Source organism: Leptonotus elevatus, chromosome 8 (assembly GCF_054856555.1).
Source record: "Leptonotus elevatus isolate MCC_2025b chromosome 8, RoL_Lele_1.0, whole genome shotgun sequence".
NCBI lineage: Eukaryota > Metazoa > Chordata > Actinopteri > Syngnathiformes > Syngnathidae > Leptonotus > Leptonotus elevatus.
Genome location: NC_141246.1, coordinates 17,252,468 through 17,273,070, shown reverse-complemented (window position 1 = coordinate 17,273,070; position 20,603 = coordinate 17,252,468). Strand labels below are relative to the sequence as shown.

Below are 20,603 nucleotides of genomic sequence, written 5' to 3'. Positions count from 1 at the left end.
CATTATTTTTATTGAAAGCTTTAAGAACACAAGGCATATTTTGATACCTAAACGTTCCTGCTAGGGTTATCTTTAAATTTTTGATGGCATGCATGCATTTATGTTTTTAACTTCAAGATGTATCTTGCTCATGGACACTTTGACAGGATTGAGAGGGAGCCTTTTAGGATTATGTTACAGTGACTTTATTTTTGTTAAGTTCTGACAGTTTGTGCCCATTCACACAAACCTGCTGTGTAATATTCATAGTGTATGCTGTACCAGCCCAGGAGTTGGTGACTTTTTAAAGAAACACCATCGGCATCTAAAAGTATCTTTTTCATTTCGCACCATCAGAGTGTGCTGATTAAAAATTGTATGTAGGCTATCAGGTTTTGAACCAGAAGCTTACCAAATAAGTGCATGTATTCTTTGTATTTATTCCTCAAATAAACCAATAATGACTCCCCCTGTTTTAAGCAGATAAAGTGAAAAGGTCTCTAGCTCCCTGATACAAGTGATGTGGCTCCTCTGGCCACTTTAGCAATGTAGTAAACGGGGCTGTCTTGCCCACTAGATAGGTATACTGTAGATGCTAAGGACGCCATAAACTCTAGAGGGCGCCAAATGGTGAAAATTCCCCTTCAACATACATATATTCAAACAATTATTGCTATTTTTTATGTATTAATAATAATTAATATTTTAATTAGTCAATTGTTATTTTTTCATTAATTTCAAGTCAAAATTAAAGAAGGGTAAATTCAAATTAATAAGAAAAATTGAATAAGCTAAGAAGAGCAAGATAAACGAATTAGAAAGCATTCCTCCTTGCCCAAGCAAAATGGCAGCTTGCATCACCTGTGCAGAATAAATTCTTGAGTGCCCAAATTATTTTTCTAAATTTAAGATGGTGGAAATTGCGCTCTAAATGGCATATGAAATACCCCATGGGGCCTGGTCAGGCTCAGGCCAAAAGGGCAACGCGGGTCCCCCTTCTCATGGGCTCACCACCTTTGAGAGTGGGGCCATGGTAGTCAGCAAGCAACGGCTACAGGCATTTGCTGACGGTCCAATTTCCGGCTCCAGAAGTTGGCTGTAGGGATGTGGAACGTCATCTCTCTGGCAATGAAGCAGCCCTGGAGCTCACCCCCACACATAACTTGAGCTCTGGTCAAAATATAGTATAACTTATACTATATTATCTAGAGGCATGTCTGTGTGTTTTCTATACTGAAATTTCTACAAACCTCTCTCAACTTGATGATGTTGTATGCAGGTCACGTAACGAGAGATTTCTTCAATCTTTGCTTTCCGTCTTTACATTGTTATCTTGGACCTTACTCTTTGCTTATTCAGCTGCTGGCCTCTGCGATAGGCTATAGGCCAAATCCTTCAATCCTTGATTGACACAACACAAATGGAAATGGAAGGGGATGGTTTAAATTGACCATCATTGTACTGACCCATAAGAAACAAGCTTCCCTTTGTATTGCCTGTACAAAATTTAGCAACAAAGTTGATTTATTTTGCATCCTGGCTTCATTGCTATAAATACCCCCTTCCAAAGGATGTACGTTGCGACCGCGCAGTGGCCTAAATGTGCACATTTGTGTTATTCATAACAGCATGTAAATGTCTACACGCATTCACGGCAAATCAGACACATTCACGGCAAAATAACGTTCGCGGTAGATTTGCCGGTTACGGCAAAATAACCATTGCCTAAACATTCACAAACTAACACGACAACATAGTCTCTATAGTAACGTTATGCTACTTTTTCTTATGGTTAAACGTTATGCCACTTTTCCACATATCAAAATAGTTGTCAAATGTGTAAAAGACATGTCTGTATTTTTATTTTCTTCTGCTCCCATGGCCAGTCGTTTCCATTCACAACATTAGCACATGGCTACCTTAACTGAAATCACTGCCCCTTCGAGAGAGAAGGGTATGGCCTAGGCGTGGCCTGGTGCAGCTATTTACATAAAAGTGACACACCCCTAAAACAGACTATTTTTGGGCTGATTTAGGGACAGCAAACATATTAGATCCAAAGTCACCTTTGACGAGTGCATGTCACAGAAATGTATTTTACACATTTGACAACTATTTTAGTATGTTGAAAAGTTGAATAATTTGAGACCTTTAACAAACAAAATCTATTTTACTGGCCATTTTCATTTAAGAAGAAGCCATGTAGAAAACTACACTTGTTCAAGGCTATTTGTCAAGAGCACTTGATTGAGCCTATTGGTCTTTGGCTACCTTATTGACGGCATGAGAGAACACAGAAATAAACGCTACTATTTGCTCATTCACACCCTTTGCTACAGAGCACCAGGCTCACAAAGGTTATGAATTACTTAACTTCCTGTTGATTTTTGACACACTCAGGTTTTTGACTGGTTTAATGGCCTGTTTACTGATGTTAATATCTTAAACTGTGGTTCACAGAATCAGTGAATGCTAGACTCAACTGACTTAACAAAGTGAATTCCAGAAATAAGGTGCAGTGCTGTTGGGGGGGGGGGGGTGATGCCTCAGCCCCTCTCACTTGTCAACACTGCAACAAGGGTGATTGGCGAGTCAGCAGTTGCCTGATTGCAGCAGCACTCAACTTGTCAGAAAAGGTACAAACTCAAAAGATTCAACTTGATTGGCAAATCAAATGTTATGAGGAATGACCCTTCAGATATTTGTTCTGTAACCTCTGATTCCATAAGTGTTAATAACGCATGACTCACGTCATGTGTTGAGCGGAACAGTGAACGTATATAAAAAAAAAATTTTGTACATCATACAGGGACTTTTAAAGTGTCACATAAACACACGACACTTCCACAGAACCGTGATGCTTAGCAGGTCTGTGCACGTTCCTAATATGGAAATAAAAGCACTGGGAAGCAATCAAAATGTAAAAAAAAAAGAAAAAAGAAAAGCACACTGTAGGATTTTGTTTTCACCCGATTTGTTTATATTGACGCTTCAGGCTATTGCAGCTGCTGGACTTGCTTAATCTGCCTGACGCCAAGCTGAGTTTGGCTGTTGAACAGAGAAGGGCCAACCTTGTTCAATAAAAGTCTGTTTGTGGATTTGTCGCCATGCTTCATCGACACGTGCTGTGGTGAGCCTTCACAAACAAAACAAGTGAAGCAATCAAGAAAGAACTGCAATAATCTGGAAAATGCACTCACTAACAAGCTCTGAATGTGTTGATTTTTACCATTTAGAATTGTCTAATGATACTGTCAAATGGATGAATAGCACGCAGTAGAGCACAGACCTCTGCCAAGGCTAAACAGTAGAATGTGTGCAACCCTTGTTGAACCCGGGTGTGGGTTGAAACAGTTGAAAGCTTGGCAGCTTCATTCAAGTCCTGCAGTGAAGTCGAAGAAGATGTCTCCCGTTTTGGTGAAAATCTAATACAAGCTGTGTTTGGAATATTTGCCATTTGGCTGAAGCAGAATTTTGTCACTATTTACATTATGTCACAGTTTATATTAGTGTTAGTATTTATATTAGAGTATTTTCTTATTAAAAAAAAAACTTTTTGGAGGGGGGGAAGGTTTAATTCATTTTCAATAGGGAATGTTTTGAGTTACAAGTATAATCACAGAATTTTTTTTAAGTCATATCTCAAGACGGATGTATGTATTGCGTGAATAATTACAAAGAAAGCTCCACTGATATACAAACAAACCCAGCATTCGGGATTTCATGTTCAATACAGAGCAGCCATTCGTCCAACAGCTCCAAAAAATTATGTATACACAAAGATATTCATCATCGGTGGTTAGGTACACTACCTGCGCTAATACTTAGACGAGATTCCAGCAAAAAAGTAACAAAAATCGACCAAATTATTATAACCAAATTGTCAATTTTTGACAGATAGCCAAGCGGGCCCACTTGAGCTTGTTTTTAGCCCCACCCCAAAAATCTAAATAACTGAGATGGTCAAAAAGTTTGTATTTTTTTCCCCTCAATAATATCGTACGAAACTGATCTCGGTTTTGCACATGTTTTCAGCACTTATCTTTAAACCTATTTAATGTATTTAGAAACAAATCTTGAAGATGCCTTTACAGGGTATTGAAAGCCTAATTGGCTAATTAAAGTGTAGGAATTCTGCCTAGCAACAAACAAGTGGGCGGGTGGTAATCAGAGCGATTGTGATTTTTTTTTTGTGTGCGTAAAATTATGGATGTATGGATGGATGTACGGATCATTTGGTGGGTAGGGATTCTTCACCATTTTTAATATAAAAATGCTTCAGGATCAACACGCACACAATCCAAAATATTCCCAGTTTGATAAAAAAATAAATATATAATAATAATAATCAACTATTTGCCTTGGGCATCCATGACAGTGTAAACCTTGACCACACACAGACACTACAATTCATGTCCTGCTCCGTCATCATAGACAATATGAGAAGACGGACACAAATGACCTTCTTCATGATAAATCTTGTTTACTCCTCAAGGTTATTGGCAACTCAGTCGGTACGGTGTAATTCATGACATGCTTCAGGAGCTGGTGAAAAATTGACTGATCAGATCGGCTGTAATGCAGATTCGATACGTAGCGTGACGGAGAAGAAAGATAATTCTTCTTTTTTTTCTTCTTCTTTTTTTCTTCTTTTTTCTTCTTCTTTTTTTTAAATCTAAAAAAAAAAAAAGAAGAAAGATAATTCTGTATTCATTAACAACTACCAGATCTGTCCGTGACTCGTGTGACTCTCTGTGGGAAGAGTCTATGATACATCTTCTGCTATATTTCAACTCTCGGGTTTGGACAGTCGGGAGGCAGTCATTCAGCTGACTCCGCCTACTCACTGACTGTCTGGATGTCTCCTCTGTATCCACACAAGGTCAGAAATAGCAACAAGTGATTTGTTTTTTTTAATGTTTTTTACATCATCATCATAGCTCTTCATGGAGGCATTTCCGGCCTGTAAGAGAGAACCGTTTAGTAGCTTCTCAATTTCCATGTAAAACTTCCAACAGATACACAACATGATCCAGAATAATCTCACTGCAGGTCTCACATGGAAAACTTTGAAACAAAGTGTGCAGCCAAGCTGTTGGACAAAGTGCCAAAAATACTCCTTGCAGACATGCAGCTTGGCGTTTAAGCTTCATTACCGTTTTTTTCTCCCTGTTTTTATTTCACCCTTCACCTCTAGCTTCATTTCTTCTCTCTCCCCTCTGCTGGGATCAGATTGTTGGCTTCAAGCATCACTGAGGCCCGAGGAAAAATGCACCGCAGTGCAGTGCTGCATTGCTGCTCTCTTTTTTCTCACCACCACGGATTGAAATTAAGTCGAAGAGAATGGTAGAATTCCAGGTTACACGAACATCAATCATATCGCCCGTACCTGTATAATAAATAAACTAGACGTTTACAACTTTTTTTCACAAACATGTCAAAAAATGGGCCCTTGCATAGACCAAAATTATTTATTAGGTGCACCTAATGAGATGAAGTAAAGTAAGTAAAGTCATCTAAGGCGCCGTAGATAGATGGACTTTTGTTACTTACCTAAATAAGTGAACATTTATTCCTTAAAAGTACACAACTGCCATTGTGTTAACTTCAAACGCAATGATAGTGAAGCATAATTCTAAATAATTGAATGCCCTGTCGCAAAAAGAAAAATAAACCAGTGAAACATTGTTTTATTGTACACAAAATGTAAAGAAAGGAAGGGTTTTGAACAATTCTTTAAATATAATTTCAAAAAGTCCAAATGCTTAGACTTTCAGTCAGATGTGAATATTTTCAGATTTCTATCATCCTTCATGATAGAAAACAAACGATCTTTGTGACAAGACAAAAATAGAGAATTGACTTTGCTTATAGGTAGATAGGGAATAATATCATCCTGCGATTCGGGCCCTGAAGTGACTTTATGACACAGTATATTAAAAAGCTTTTAACTTTTGATCTGAAATGGATGGAGCACGCGGTCAGACGTCTCTTTGTCTGGCTTTTCGCAATAATGGACGACTCACTTCACATTATCCCTTAAAGCTGCTCCATGGAGGATTTTGCCCACAAATATCTTTACAATAGCCTTTTAATTGGACCGTTAATGACTCAAACATCTTCTAATTGTGGCATACGGATGGACAGATGGATGACTGACCGCACACTAGTCGTTTTTTTTGTTGTCCTTAAATAAAACACTAATTTTGGAACAGTGATAAGCTCCTAAAAAGATGATGATAAAGATGGGGACTTGTGACCCAAAGAGAGCCAATCCTCCGTGGCGCTGTCTTTGAAGGACAAATGATCCGTTGAAGGAAAACATCCTTGTACAAAAGGTCAAAGTTCGCCGTGTCACCCAACGCGTTAAGCTAGCATGCTGCTGCATCATCGCAGTGCACTAAGTTGTCCCGGAAAGATTCAGCTGAGCAAGTTTACAGGAAGCCCAAAGTTTGAAGGAAGAATGACTTACAGAACCTGCTTGTGCTCTTGCAATGTCACAGCTGTGTGCGGCCTCCACTAAATCTGTCCCGCATTATTGCACTCTTCCCAGCAAGCAGGCAAGAATCCAGATTCTTACATAAACTCCCTCCCCCTCATTAACCCTTATAGATTAATTATGGCTAAATCAAAAGCCTTAAGGACCCCAAAAAGCTTGTTGATCCGAAGAGGTTGCAGCAATAATGTCACTCATGTTTCATCACGGCTCTGAGACGGACAATGACAACGGAGCCAATTACAGGGAGGGGTCCTGCTGAATAAATCGCTATGTGAGCAGCATTCAATCTCAGTGACACTGATATGCTGCGTAACAGGGGTTCTCGCTCGCTCGCTTGCTAAATGTATAAGTCGATCAATAGCCGTCGGCAGCTCTCAATATATATCTGTGCACAGTCAGACTATCCTCAGGACGCAGTAAACGTTATCTTTGACCCCCATTAGGGAAGCAAAGTCAAAATGACATCTGCGTCCACTGTAAATATTAAAATAACAAATATTAAATTGCTTTGATCGACCATTCGCTGGCGTCATTCGTTTTCAGCCCCTTGTCGTCATTTTCGCCCCTATTATTGTACACTTTAAAAGCCTATTTTCGCTGAACCAATGGCAAGTCCAGCTTTTATTACCATGACGACTGAGTTTAACTACCAGGGGAGGCTTGATTTATTCTTTGTTTAACCAGGTAATACAATTAAGAGCATTTTCATTTACAATGCCAACTCGGAGGCAATTTAAGGTTCAATGCCTTGCCCAAGGACACAGCGAGCAAGCGCCAGGATTTGAACCACTGTGCCTCAACTGTCTGAGCCACGAGATGCTTCTCATCAATTTAGTGTACCTCGCCATCATGCCCCTTTAGTCAAGTGTGTGCTACTAATCAGAAGCTAATCATGTTAGCATATGCTAATCTGTACATTCAACAAAACTCACAGCTGTAAACCTGTATTTATTATGGGAATATGGGAGAGCGTCAAAGTGGGGGTGTGGCTTTCTGCCACATTCGACAATTTATAACATCTCTGCACACTTCATTGGCAGACTTGGGGTCTTAAATCTGTCCTCGGTGTATGGAGATCCACTTAGCATTTCCCTGTTCATTCATGCTAGCAGCAGCGCTCATCAATCACTACATGGACACGCCTACACTTTCATTACTGCACACGTCAGCAAAAAAAAAGAAAAGCGCAGCACGTGGCTCGTGTTGGCCCATGACGTTGCTTTTGGCATTGATGTAGATGTCTCCCCATTCTCACCTCTGGACTGACGCTGTCTTCTGATTGAATCCAATCTGAAGTCTGAAAAACGAATGAATACATTGATGTATACGACAGAGGTGGAAATGGAAGCGGTCTTTGAAGCTGTGATGGTTTCTTCATGTGGTCTACAGGGGAAAAAAATGTAGATGGGGGAATGTTATATAATCTTAAATTTCAGCCAAGAAAAAATATCTTTGTGCAATATTTTAGTTCCCCAAAGACCACAGTGCACAGATGTATTACACGTAACGGAAATACTGAATCAATATGGGATTTAGTCTGACAATAGACACCATATTATTATCAGATGGCCCTGATACAGGCAGAATTTGCATTGATTTTTGTGTGTGAACATTAAGCTTCTATAGCCTATTCTACATGACGTGCTGGAAATGGTACACGGAGAGAAAAAAAATGTTCAGATAGCTAAAATATTCAATCAGCTACATTAGTGTTTCATTATTAGAAGAAATAGGGAATTTCATCACCTTCTGAATTATATCATTAGTTGTAGAAAGCAAAATAATTAGTTATGCATTTTTGCTATTTTTCGTACTTGAAAAACTCATTTTTACAGCAACAAAATGAAAACTGAATTCTAAAAACCTTTGACTGATTTCATTAGCGCACGTTTAAAGGGATACTTGACTCATTGAGCCATTTTCAGCAGTAAAAAGATAATATTTTATCTATTATTAAGGTGATAACTTCATTATTTTTCATGAACAACTCATTTTGCCACTTGCTGTCAACTGAAGATGAACATCACGTGTGCTCAGGAAACAACCAATCCTGGCTCAGTTAGCTGACCAAACCCAGACAAAAAGGTGAGCCGTGATCCGTCGTTACCTATTTCCTGAGCACCTGTGATGTCATTTTTAGTCGACAGCAAGTGGGAAAAAAAAGAAGCTTTTAAAGGTGTTGATTGTACATGAAAAATAATGAAGTCATTAAATTAATTCTGGACAAAATATGAACTTTTTACTGCTGAAAGTGACTAAAAGAGTCAAGTATGTTTTTTGAATCAACTTATTGTATTGCACTTCAATATATGGCATTTATCTTATATCCTCTTCTTGTTAATCGGTCGCCATGGATATTCCCTGCTATTGTCCACATGGGATTTTTGGAAGAAGGCAGACAGACAGACAGACAGACAGACAGACGTGTGGCTTTCCACTCCTAGCAGCCAACATCTCTTACATGTTTTACTGATATGTTTGAAGATCACAATTCCTGTGGTTACTGAATAAATATATTTCCAAGAAATTCATGTACAATTACTGGCACGTCAAACTTGGGCTTCACAAGTACTTCAGTAAGTATTAGCCTCTCAGAAAGGTCCTGGCTCTGCAGACAGTGTTGGCCAACTGAGAAGAATTGATGAATAGATTTTGAAAGGGACTTGAGCTGCAACGATAATATTGAACACACACTTACACAGCTTTGTTTTACTATCTTTGTGGGGCCATCTCATTGACATAACGCATTTCCTAGCCCCTTTCCCAAACCCAACCATCAACAATGATTGCCTACTCCTATTCCTTACCCTAACCTCAACCATAACCCAATTCAAACCTAAACTCTAAAACCAAGTCTTGACCCTCAAAAAGAGGTCTTGAGTTGTGAGGACCGACCAAAATGTCCTCACTTCACAAAAATGTCCTCAATCTGTTGGTTAAAACCGTATTTTGGTCCTCACAATGTAGTATGTACAAGTACACACACACACACACACACACGCGCACACACACAAGAAGTTCCAACTTTAAGAAAACATGTTTTTATATTTTGTGTACTTTTGGAGTCTCGTAAGAAACTTGGCTCTCAGTTTGTGGTCGGTGGGGAAAAGAATGAAATCGAACCTCAAATCTGCAAAGCTGAATGGAAGCAACCATATCACATTGCAATAACTTATTCATGGCAGACAAGGCTGGGGTAATTAGGTCAAAGTCATTTTAGGGTTATTCCAAGATCAAATCATTGTTTTTTCTGTTTATTAATTTGTATTGGCTATAATTTTTGTTGTTAATTGAACTTGAGTTGTTTCTTCCTCCAATGAACCAATGTTTCCATTCTCTAGTTTGTAGTCCAAGTCTTGGAATCTCCTATTACCGACATTTACTAGCATATAGCAAAGGTGCTAGTTGCATGTTGGATGTGGTGAGATGTCAAAAGTCACATCTCACACTCTGGGTTTGAGGTCAAGGTTCATGTCATTCTGCACCAAACTCATTCAAGCATTAATTTATGGACCCTCATGCACATGCAGGCATCAATCGCCCGAACCAAACTATTCACATGAATCACACAAGTCCAAAATATCTTCAGAATAATGTTGAAATGAAATGATCTGCTGTTGCCTCTACCACATAAAACGTCACTCCATAATCACAACATTTGAAAAAGGAAGTCAAAATTTTTCCTGTTTAATATGTTCTATTTACGAGTCTAAACACAGCATTCTGATTAATACTGTGTTTGTGGAAGAAGCAGAAAAACCCACGGGTGTTTATCCATCTCAGGGACGGCCATTTTTCCACTTGCTGTTGACTGAAAATGACATCACAGTGGCTAAAGGCTTGGCTTGTGAACGTCACATGATAAAACCCAGAAAACATTTTCCTTCAAAGGCCGCATAGAGAGAAATCGAAGGATGCGAGGGCCACTTTGACACTGTCCAACTTTATCAAACACGCTAAAACCAATCAAGCAATTATGTATTTTACTTATTTTAGCGGGTTTTTGGTTTTGTTAGGTTGTTATTTTTAACACCTGCTAAAGGTGATAAGGAAAACAGTTTGTGTTTTTTTCATGATTTTTGGGTGGGCCCCTGCCCTGAATCCTACTAGAATAGATCCGCCCCTGCCCGGAGCAGTTGCCACATTCAGAATCAAACAGTGAAATCAGTAATACTGTTAAGAAAGTAGTATTTATTTAAGGATCTTAATTCATTATTAAGATTGATATTAATTATACAGCAGAAAGTGGAGGAATTTTTTTTTCTTCTGTAACTGAAATATCTGAATTAATTTGTTCAATCACAAAATGAAATGTTACTCTTTTAGTTGGACTGTAAATTTGGGATTTCGACTGATACCAGTACGAGGACTCAATTCTTGAGTAGTCACCAATACCGAGTACCGATATCACTAGTACTTTTGATACATAAAATTTCCCCCCAAAATGACAGATTATTTTTAAATAAAGACTTATACATCCCAACATATTGTTTTCCTTAAAATTGCATGAAATTAATGACAAAATTCTGTTATTTTAACTTCTTGTTCCTCATCGTAAAACAGGCACAAAACCATATCAGCCCATACCAGTATCGTCACGAGTACCTTCAAATAAGCCCCCGGTATCGGCCTGATGCTGATACCTGATATCGGGACTCACCTAGCTCTATTGTAAATGTATATATATATATATATATATATATATATATATATATATATATATATATATATTTGCATATCTAGAAAACCTTCAAAGTCAAAGGAACGAGTTGTCAGGTGCGTCACACCCATGGGCGATGTCGGGTGTCACAACTAACACACTTTTTCAACACATGTACACAGAAAATTCTGTAGGGTTAAATTGAATTAAAAATCGAATGTTTATTATTTTCAGTTACTGGGTGTTGATTTGGGTGTTATTTGAACACTCAAAGTGAAGACAAAGCTCTACAAAGCGAGGCTGAGTTACCTTATACATCCGGGCTCTTTTCTCTCTTCTCTCATTTACCGGGAGTCGTGCGGGAACTAGACCTACAAGAAAGAATTTTGCGGCAAAAAACGTGTACTGTCTGGTGGCGTACTTGTTAGTGTTGTTGCCGCCCAAGTGTTAGGTACTGGGTTCGAGTCCCACTGTCTCCATTTGGGTTGGAAAATACAAACTTTCCTGGAAGTAACACTACAACTGTGAGAAATGAACACAAAGAGGAATGAAAATAACTCTTTGTGGTTAAAAGTGACAAAACTGTGAGAAATTAATACAAAATAAATGAAAGGAAATAACACTTTTAAGTGTTAAAAAACACTGAAAATGTGAAAAACTAGTTGAAAGTAGATAACACTTAAAAGTGCAAGTGTCAAATAACACTATGGGTGTTGAAATTTCATTCTACCAATGAGTTAAATTTTTACACTTTTGGAAGTGTACATTTTACTCGGTACTGGTGAGAACTATATAAACTCAGGGGAAGTGTTCAATTTAACACTATGGGAGTTAAATTTACTCTTCCAATTTTACTGTGCACCCAGCAGGGTTGCAGGATGTGTCAAAAGTTATTTTATTTTTTCAATATTTTTTAAGGGCCGCCAGAAAATAGTCTGTGGGCCACATAGGGCCCCTAGGCCACTGTTTGGACACCAGTGCCTTGGGCACTGTGACAGCAAGTGGCAGTACATTGCAAAATGGCTGCTTTTGAGATGGCTTTTTTTTTTTTTTGTGCTTAATTCATATTCCACAAAAGCAACAATAATCACAATGCCACTGGCGGCATGTCGAGCATTTAAAATAAATAACATTTATATGTAAATAACATTTTTGATTTGACTTGCTCTTTTTCGAAATGTTTTAGACATTTCAGAGGCCCAGTTCCTACATCTGTTGAAGGGCCCATGAGCTAACATTCAACAAGCTGCCTATTTACAAGGCACACTACGTGCGAGCGTGTCTCCAGCTGGACGGCCATGTGCTTGTAAAGTTAAAACAAACAAGACCACCTGTCTTCACCATGCAGACACACAACCACGATTAGAGACACGATGCCTCATTTGTGGTTTTCTTTCCTCTGCTCTTTGGCAAAGTCAGAAGGAAATGCTGATCAAAAGCGTGCCCACGGAACATCTGGATTTTCATAAGGCTGAAAGATGTTAGCATTGTTCCCTGTGAGAATCAAATATGCGTTTATAAAAGACATATCAGCAGCAAACGGTCCATCTTATTACGGGTCGCTCCACTGCAGGACACTGGAGACTTTCATTGAACATTTTCCACGACATGCTTCTGTTCATTTTCCCTTCAATGCAGTGATGTCGCCATGTAGCCTTTGCAGAAAAACAGCCGCATAATGTTTACACATCCATGATTGGCTTAGTTGGCTAGCTGTGAGGACGGTGTTTTTTTTGGGGGGGTCAGACTTTCATGTCTTCATCCTCCAAATACGCATTTTGAGTTGAAGCCAAATAAATCCACTTTGGTTTCATCTGACTGCAGGCACTTTCTCCCAAGCCTTCCCAAAGTCAAACTTTTCAGTCCATTACAGGTTCGTGTGCTACCAACTGCTTTTTTTGGTGACTGAGGTCCCATTTGCCTGCAGATCATCATCAATTTTCTGCTGACTTTGTTTGAGTCGGCTAATTGACTCTTTTCAATCATCTTCACTCCACATTGGCAGCAATTTGGATGGAGCTTGAGATCGAGGACCAATTCATGTCAATTTTCTGTGTCCTTCCACTTTCAGGAGTAATGGAACAATGAAACCTTACTTTTTTGCATCATTTCTCGATGGAATAAGGAAGACATTTGAAACATCAAACATCCTTCAAAGAAGCAGCATCATGTTTCGCAAAGGATAAAAGACTAACCCGACGTCCTTTCTAAGCAACGTGTAACGCCGATGAGGGTGAGTAAGTGTGTAGTGGTTCATTTATCGACTCGGGAGAACGGACGCAGGCAGCTGGCTGATGATGAGTGGATCCGCGCGGCAGAGACGCCCACGCACCGTGAAAGCGCGAAGACTATAAAGCTTCAACGTCCTCCCCAGCCTTCATCACTCTTTGGAACTGGATAACCACATGAACCACACTGACGGTCCTGTAACACATTTGGAAGGATCCGAGGGGAAACGGTTCTTTCATTGCGAATTGGATTATTGCTGGTGCTACTTTGTTATTCATGTTGGACTGCAACGGACAACGGAACCGTTAGATGGTGAGTTACAACCACAGTAGTACAATAGGCCTATTGTTTTGTGCATCGCAATCATTTAAATGAGACTTTACGACTAAAGATGCACACTTCATCATTTAAGGTACCAATCATTTGTATTGCCAACACTAACACACGTTTAGTGAAACAGTCTCTTGTCAATCACAGTAAATACGAGAACATAAGCAAGACCATTAAAGTCCATTTATGGAGCTCCTTTTCATCATTTTAACGCATGTAATTAATGAACTTATTTATCTATCTTATCTTGCATTATTCAAAACAATCAGCAAAAGAATGTGTTTTGTCTTTCTTACAGAGGCGTGCCATCCATTCATTTTGTGTCATTTGTCGTGTACCGAAAGCAGGGGTATCCAAAGTCCAGCCCCATGGCACATTTTTCATCGGCCTACCGCGTATTTAAATAATTATGATGATTATAAAATAGCATTCAAATAATACATCAAAGACATGGCCTGCATTAAAATGTTAAAAGATAAAATCACTCTTTTTTTTAAATTAAACATATTTTTTGGGAAAAGGTCAATGTTATGTTTTGGTTTGAAGTCTTGAGAAAATGAAATGAAAATGTGTCACATGATTTAAAATGGCAAAAAAATTGTGTAATAGTAGTTTTAGCATATATTTTTTTAAAGTTGAATAAGTTATGCTACATAATTGTTGTTTAAATAAAAATAGAATAGTTAAATGTTCCAATATATCAGAAATGTTTATTTGTTAAAAAAATGAAATGGAAATAAATGTAAAGTTTAATTTAATTTTCAAATTATATAGAATGTTATGAGAAAGCACACTAATTTTTTAACATACTTTCAAATTGAATGTTACAAGATATTGTCAGTTTTTTGTAAATGAAAATAAAAAAATAGAAAAGTAAAATAGTACTTTTTAATCAAACTAAAATGTTGCAAGATATCTCACCTTTTGAAATTATTTTAAAAACTGAAAATTTGTCACATATTTTTTTATTCAAGATAATATAAAAATATATCACGCTACTTTTGAATTTTTTTCCAGTTGAATGTTATAAGAAATTGGCAAAAAAGCTACAAGGCTTACCTCGCTTTCTTTTTACCCGTTTCGCATTGCTCGGCAGAGAGCGAGTGGCCATCTACTGTACGTCACTAAGCAGAATGCTTGGCGACGTAAACAACAATGGCGGAGTATGTACACATAAAGTTCCTACAAAATGTATGAACTGGAAATTATTTTTGAAAAATGAATCTGATATGTTAGTAACAACCAAATAAATCATATGGAGCAAACTTGTCATTACCGTTGGGGTTCCTTTTAAACAACATGTGAAGAATGTTTTTGTTTTTTTTCACTCATTAAGTTAATGTGAAAGTCAAAACTTTTCTTTGTAATGTCTTCTAGTTCCCAGTAGTCTAAATATGGTATTAAATTTGTAGAATAAGAATTAAGCGGAAAATCCACCCGTTTTTACCCATCTCAGGGGGCGGCCATTTTGTCCTGTAATACCACCTGCTGTCGACTGAAAATGACATCACATGCACTGACAACGGGCTCAGCATACGGCACACCGGACAAATTGGCAGTCTGCCTGATACTTGTTCAACAAACGCAATATTAATCAAAATTCTGTGGTTAGATGGGGGGGGGGGGGGGGTTAGAACACATTACTACTCAACTCAAATATAAACGCAACACTTTTGTTTTTGCTCCCATTTTTTATGAGATGAACTCAAAAATCTAAAATTTCTTCCACATACACCATTTCTCTCAAATATTGTTCACAAACCAGTCTAAATCTGTGATAGTGAGCACTTCTCCTTTGCCGAGATAATCCATCCCAATTTATTGGGGGGTGGGGGGAACGGGGTCTGCGGACTCAGAAAACCCAGAAAATGTAACAAAACTGCATCTTTCGGAGTGGCCTTTTATTGTGGGCAGTCTAAGTAAGGCACACCTGTGCACTAATTATGGTGTGTAATCAGCATCTTGATATGGCACATGTGAGGTGGGATGGATTATCTCGGTAAAGGAGAAGTGCTCACTATCAGAGACATAGACTGATTTGTGAGCAATATTTGAGAGAAATTGTGTATGTGGAAGAAGTTTTAGATCTTTGAGTTCATTTCATAAAAATGTGTTGCGTTTATATTTTTGCTGAGTATATATGAAAAGTTTTGACTTTAAGTTTTACAGATTGTGAGTACTGCATGTAGTCATCTTCATTCATGATGTCCTTGTTTGTCCTTCAGCCTCTTCAAGAATGGCCCACACCAGCGTCGGCATTCAGTCATGTTAGCTTTGGGCCATTGCAACTCTTCATCCTCGCCGCTCATCCCGCCTTCCTCAAATGGCAGCGGAGGGAAAGCGATGGACAGGGTGGCCCTTGAGACGTCGCAGCAGGGAAACCTGACCGCCAGTGACGTCATGGTGGTGGTTTTGCCCATGACGTTGGGTATCGCATCCAACATCGTGGCCCTGTTCATCTTGGCTAACGCCTACTGGCTTCAGCAGCGCCGCTCCAAAGCTACATTCCTCCTCTTTGCTACCTCCCTGGTGGTAACAGACTTCATGGGTCACGTGATCCCCGGTGCCTTGGTTCTGAGACTCTACCTTTCTGGAGGCGTGCGGCCGGGCGACTCCAGCGCTTCTGATGGCATGTGCCAGTTCCTGGGAGGAAGCATGGTGTTTTTCGGCCTGTGCCCGCTCTTCCTGGGTTGTGCCATGGCTGCGGAGCGTTGTCTGGGTGTCACCAAGCCACTCCTGCACTCCTCCCTGGTGACAAGCACCCGCACTAAAATGTGCCTGTCTGCGATTTGGCTGGCCGCTCTGTGCGTGGCCTTGCTGCCCTGCTTACAGCTGGGCTCGTACACCTATCAGGAGCCGGGCACCTGGTGCTTTATTCAAGTGCGTAGTGACATTCAGGAGGCGGACGTGGCATTTGTGCTGCTTTTCTCTGGGCTGGGATTGAGCTCCCTGGCTGCGGCTGTGGTGTGTAACACCATCAGTGGACTGACACTGGTGCTCGCGAGGCTCAGGAGGACGCCTGGGTCGCATCATTCGGCCAAGTCGCACGACATTGAGATGGTGGTGCAACTGGTGGGGATCACGGTCACCTCCTGCATTTGCTGGTGTCCTCTACTGGTGAGTATCAGCAACTATGACGTGGACTAGAGCAGTGTTTTTCAACCTTTTTTCCCCACAGGCACACCATCAGCAGATTTTTATTTTTAATTAAATCCTGTAGCTTTTATTGACAACATAAAGTCGTTCTGATCAAAAGGTATTGAATAGGAATCAAATAAACACAAAGAATGATCGTTCATATTTCACTCAGTGTGAAAGCTGGGCTTGAATAGACACACAAACCTCTTCTGCTTTCTTTTAAACTCCTCCTCTCCTACTAGGGCTTTCATCTTGGTCTAAATGTTTGTCCAGGGTCCAGTTCGGAGTCGACATCTTTCTTTTTCAAAAACTTCAACGCCACCTGACCTGACTCATCCACGTATCTCTACTTGTCTCAAAGTACAAAATAATTAGCTACCCACTGCCACCTGCTGATATGAAAGAGTATTACATGATTACTCTGCGAAAACGGCACTACAGCATGTTAAAGATCATTGGTGAAACTGGAAAGTTCCTACGGCATACCAGACAATATCTCAAAACACACCAATAAGCAGCTACACAGTGGTTGAAAAAACACTGCACTGCTACAGTATTTCAGCTGTTAGAAGCTGTCAATTTACGTTTTGCTTTCCAAAGCGGCCATTTTACATAGAGTGGCACAGCAGATACAGATCTTTGCAATGCAATTATGAAATGTGTCATTCCATTCTGATTTATGAAAGGCACATTCTGGTAACAGACAAGACAGCGAGAAGACAAACGTTTCAGATAGGATTACAAACCGACATATTAACATATAAAGTAACCATTGTTTACTATAACCTACTGACAGTGTTTGACAATGATAATGTTTGGTACAACTTTTGTGGATCTGCAATATTGTAAAAGGTGGCTAAATGTAGCCTATGACATAGCATATATCATAATACAAGTTGACATTACGCTAACTAACACATTGCTTCTCACTTATTTTTTTGTCATGTTTTCTGTCAATAGTCCTTGGCACTTTGTAACAGTGAGAGCACCACTGCCACCTACTGTAGTGGGAGTGTAATTACACTTTATTCCAGTACAGTAAAAAATAAACAAAAGTATACATGTTACCTGAGATCAAACTAATTTAAAGTCAAAGTAATTAAGTCAGAGATATCTGAAATGTGTTATCAAATGCATGTTGACTATTGTAAGACTTTTTAAGATTTTAGACTTAAGAATGCCGTTCTGGTGGTGCACATAAATGCAGCAATTACATAAAAAACACCTATTAGGAAGAGTTCCCAAAATGTTTCTTTACAAACAATACTAACTCATTCACTGCCATTGACGACTATAGACGTCAAAAATTCATGTGAACTATTTCTATTAGTTTAACCTTTTTTTTCATTTCATTTCATTTTTTATGAAACCCTAGAATTGTTTTTATTGTACATTTATAAGATATAAAATTTGTGATTAATCGTGAGTCAACTATTGAAGTCATGCGATAAATTATGAATAAAAATTGTAATTGTCTGACGCCCCTTATTTTTAATTTAAAAAAATTAAATTAGGGGCGTCAGGCGATTATTTTTTTTAAAAATTGTAATTAATCACAAGACTTCACTAGTTAACTAACAATTAATCCCAAATTTTATATCTGTTCTGAATGTAAAATTTTAAAAAAATCTAGGTTTTCATACTCTTGTTAGCAAAAGTGGATATGTATTTTTTTTTTTTTTCGTCTATAGCCGTCAATGGCAGTGAATGAGCTAAGCACCAGGTAAATTTTTGGTTGAATTTCACCTGTACTCTGCTAGCATAAACTTGCTTTAGCCTATCTTTCATGTGGTAGATATTAAAATGTGAAACAAACAGGTTACGTTTCATCCCTGCAGATCTTTGGCCTGATGTCGGCGATCCACTCCTACACAGGATCCATTGGAGATGACCTTCCCAACTACAAAATGCTACTGGTGATCGGTGTGAGACTGGCCACGTGGAACCAGATCCTGGACCCCTGGGTCTACATCCTGCTGCGCCGAACCGTCCTACGGAAAATCTACCTCATTGCAAAGTGCCAAGCGGGCCAGGGGGGTAATTTATTTGGATGCTTAGACTCTGCATCTCCTCCCCAGTCAGAGAAGAATGAAGTCAACCAAGTCTAAACTGGGAGGACTGTCTCGAAAATATTTTAAAGACCTAAACTAAGAACTAAATACATCTCTTCGGGTCGTATGCCTAATGGCAATGTTGGAGTGAGCTGCATGAGCACAATGTGACATTTCTAGGCTGGGCCAATTTGGAAATATTTGATGCCAATGAGAAAATGTTTTTATCATTACATGGGTTTCTGACATTTCACATGGAAGCTAGCTAACTGCTATGATTTTGCACACAACTACGAGCATCCTGTTTACTCAAGTAAGCATTGCTTCATGCTTATAGTTCTCAGTGGGACAACAGAATGTAAATATGCTGCAAAATTTAAGGAACTTTGACAGCAAAAGCCTGCACATTTTGTATTTCTTGTGCATCAGAAGGGAAAAGAAGCCTCAGAGAGGACTCAACAGCAAATGATAATGTATGACAGAATATTCACATTTTCGTTTTTTCTAAAATTTTTCCATTGTCCTGTTTGTTTTGTTTTGAAAAAGAAATTAACAAATGATAAATGGATTCTAAAATCATGCCTCAAATAACTGAGGGAAAACAACTTAAAATGAGTAAATCGATTGGATGGTGACAAATGACCGTGTTTGTGCAATTATTTTTTACTTTACTTATTTATCACAACATACTTGTTATTTTGGACTAGCACTCATCCCTTTACAAAGTGTTGTGTCTACTGGCCGAATAGAACAAATGTGTCTGGATGTGAAGGCATCAACCATGCAAATTATAAGACAAAAAAATCATAAAAACTGGGCCCCTTTAACAAGGTTTACGTGTGGAAAGCGGCAACGTGATGTGCCACATTTAAAATTGGTGAAAAACATCATCGCTGTGTCCTTCAGGCTAAAGATTCAAATCAACACATTTGAGTAACTGAAGATTGGGGTAAAGATGGTCTACAAGGAGTGAGGATTTGTGTGTCTTTTGACAAACGTCATTCTGGACCATCTATCTTTCATTTCACTTCTTATGATAATCAACAGAAGTTTAAGTGCTTGATCGTTTGTGAATCTCAGTCTAGGCTTCTCAAACTTGTCTAAACCTGCCATGTCTCTAACACTCACCATGACATCACAAGACTGCATACACGCACGCACACGCGCGCATCGGTCACGCGTTGCCTTCCGACATTCCTCACTTAGATGAAATTGAATTTGTGGGGTAAGGAAAATGCTGGCGTGGGAGTACAAAACGTTTCAGTAGTCAATTGATCCTAATCATCTTCAATCCTCTTTGTGAGTAAATCCTTCCACGCGGGCTATTTTGGTTCATTATTAAATCTGTCACTTCAGCGTATCGGTGTGTCTAAATGCTTGCGATACGTACATTTTCACTACCACCGGATGTTAGTCGAAATGATGTACTTTATTTGCATCCGCTTAGCAAACTTTAAAATCTGTCTGCTAACTTCTGCTAACTGCTAAGTCACCCCAGATGCTGTGAAAGCCAAACTACTGTACATGAATCAACAGGATCCTCCAAACTGTTGTTTTGAGCATAAACTGTGCTTTTATTGTGTGTATATTTGGCTCTTGAGCAAGCATTCACGAGCTCAGCCTGCATGCTGCAAGAAAGGAACTGCAGTACAGCATTGGATCATTAATTGCCAGAACATCTGCCTCTAAAACAACAATGTCGCAGCAAGAAAAGCGG

General features: G+C 39.0%; 1 protein-coding gene across 1 annotated transcript; it reads left to right on the top strand.

Annotated features, from left to right (window-relative positions):
- The first annotated feature begins 13,018 nt into the window (after positions 1 to 13,018).
- LOC147170026 (prostaglandin E2 receptor EP1 subtype-like) lies at positions 13,019 to 19,455 on the top strand. The gene is made up of 3 exons (XM_086083090.1): positions 13,019 to 13,679; positions 15,923 to 16,814; positions 18,674 to 19,455. Exons 2-3 carry the CDS (start codon positions 15,963 to 15,965, stop codon positions 18,941 to 18,943), a joined length of 1,122 nt encoding a protein of 373 aa, XP_085939216.1. The 5' UTR covers positions 13,019 to 13,679; positions 15,923 to 15,962; the 3' UTR covers positions 18,944 to 19,455.
- Positions 19,456 to 20,603: the final 1,148 nt, after the last annotated feature.

Bases quoted from the DNA above. Each gene is read 5' to 3' on its own strand.
- LOC147170026 (XM_086083090.1), top strand. From the start codon at position 15,963: ATGTTAGCTTTGGGCCATTGCAACTCTTCATCCTCGCCGCTCATCCCG. The intron at 16,815-18,673 runs GTGAGTATCAGC...TCATCCCTGCAG, and splicing joins TTTGCTGGTGTCCTCTACTG to ATCTTTGGCCTGATGTCGGC.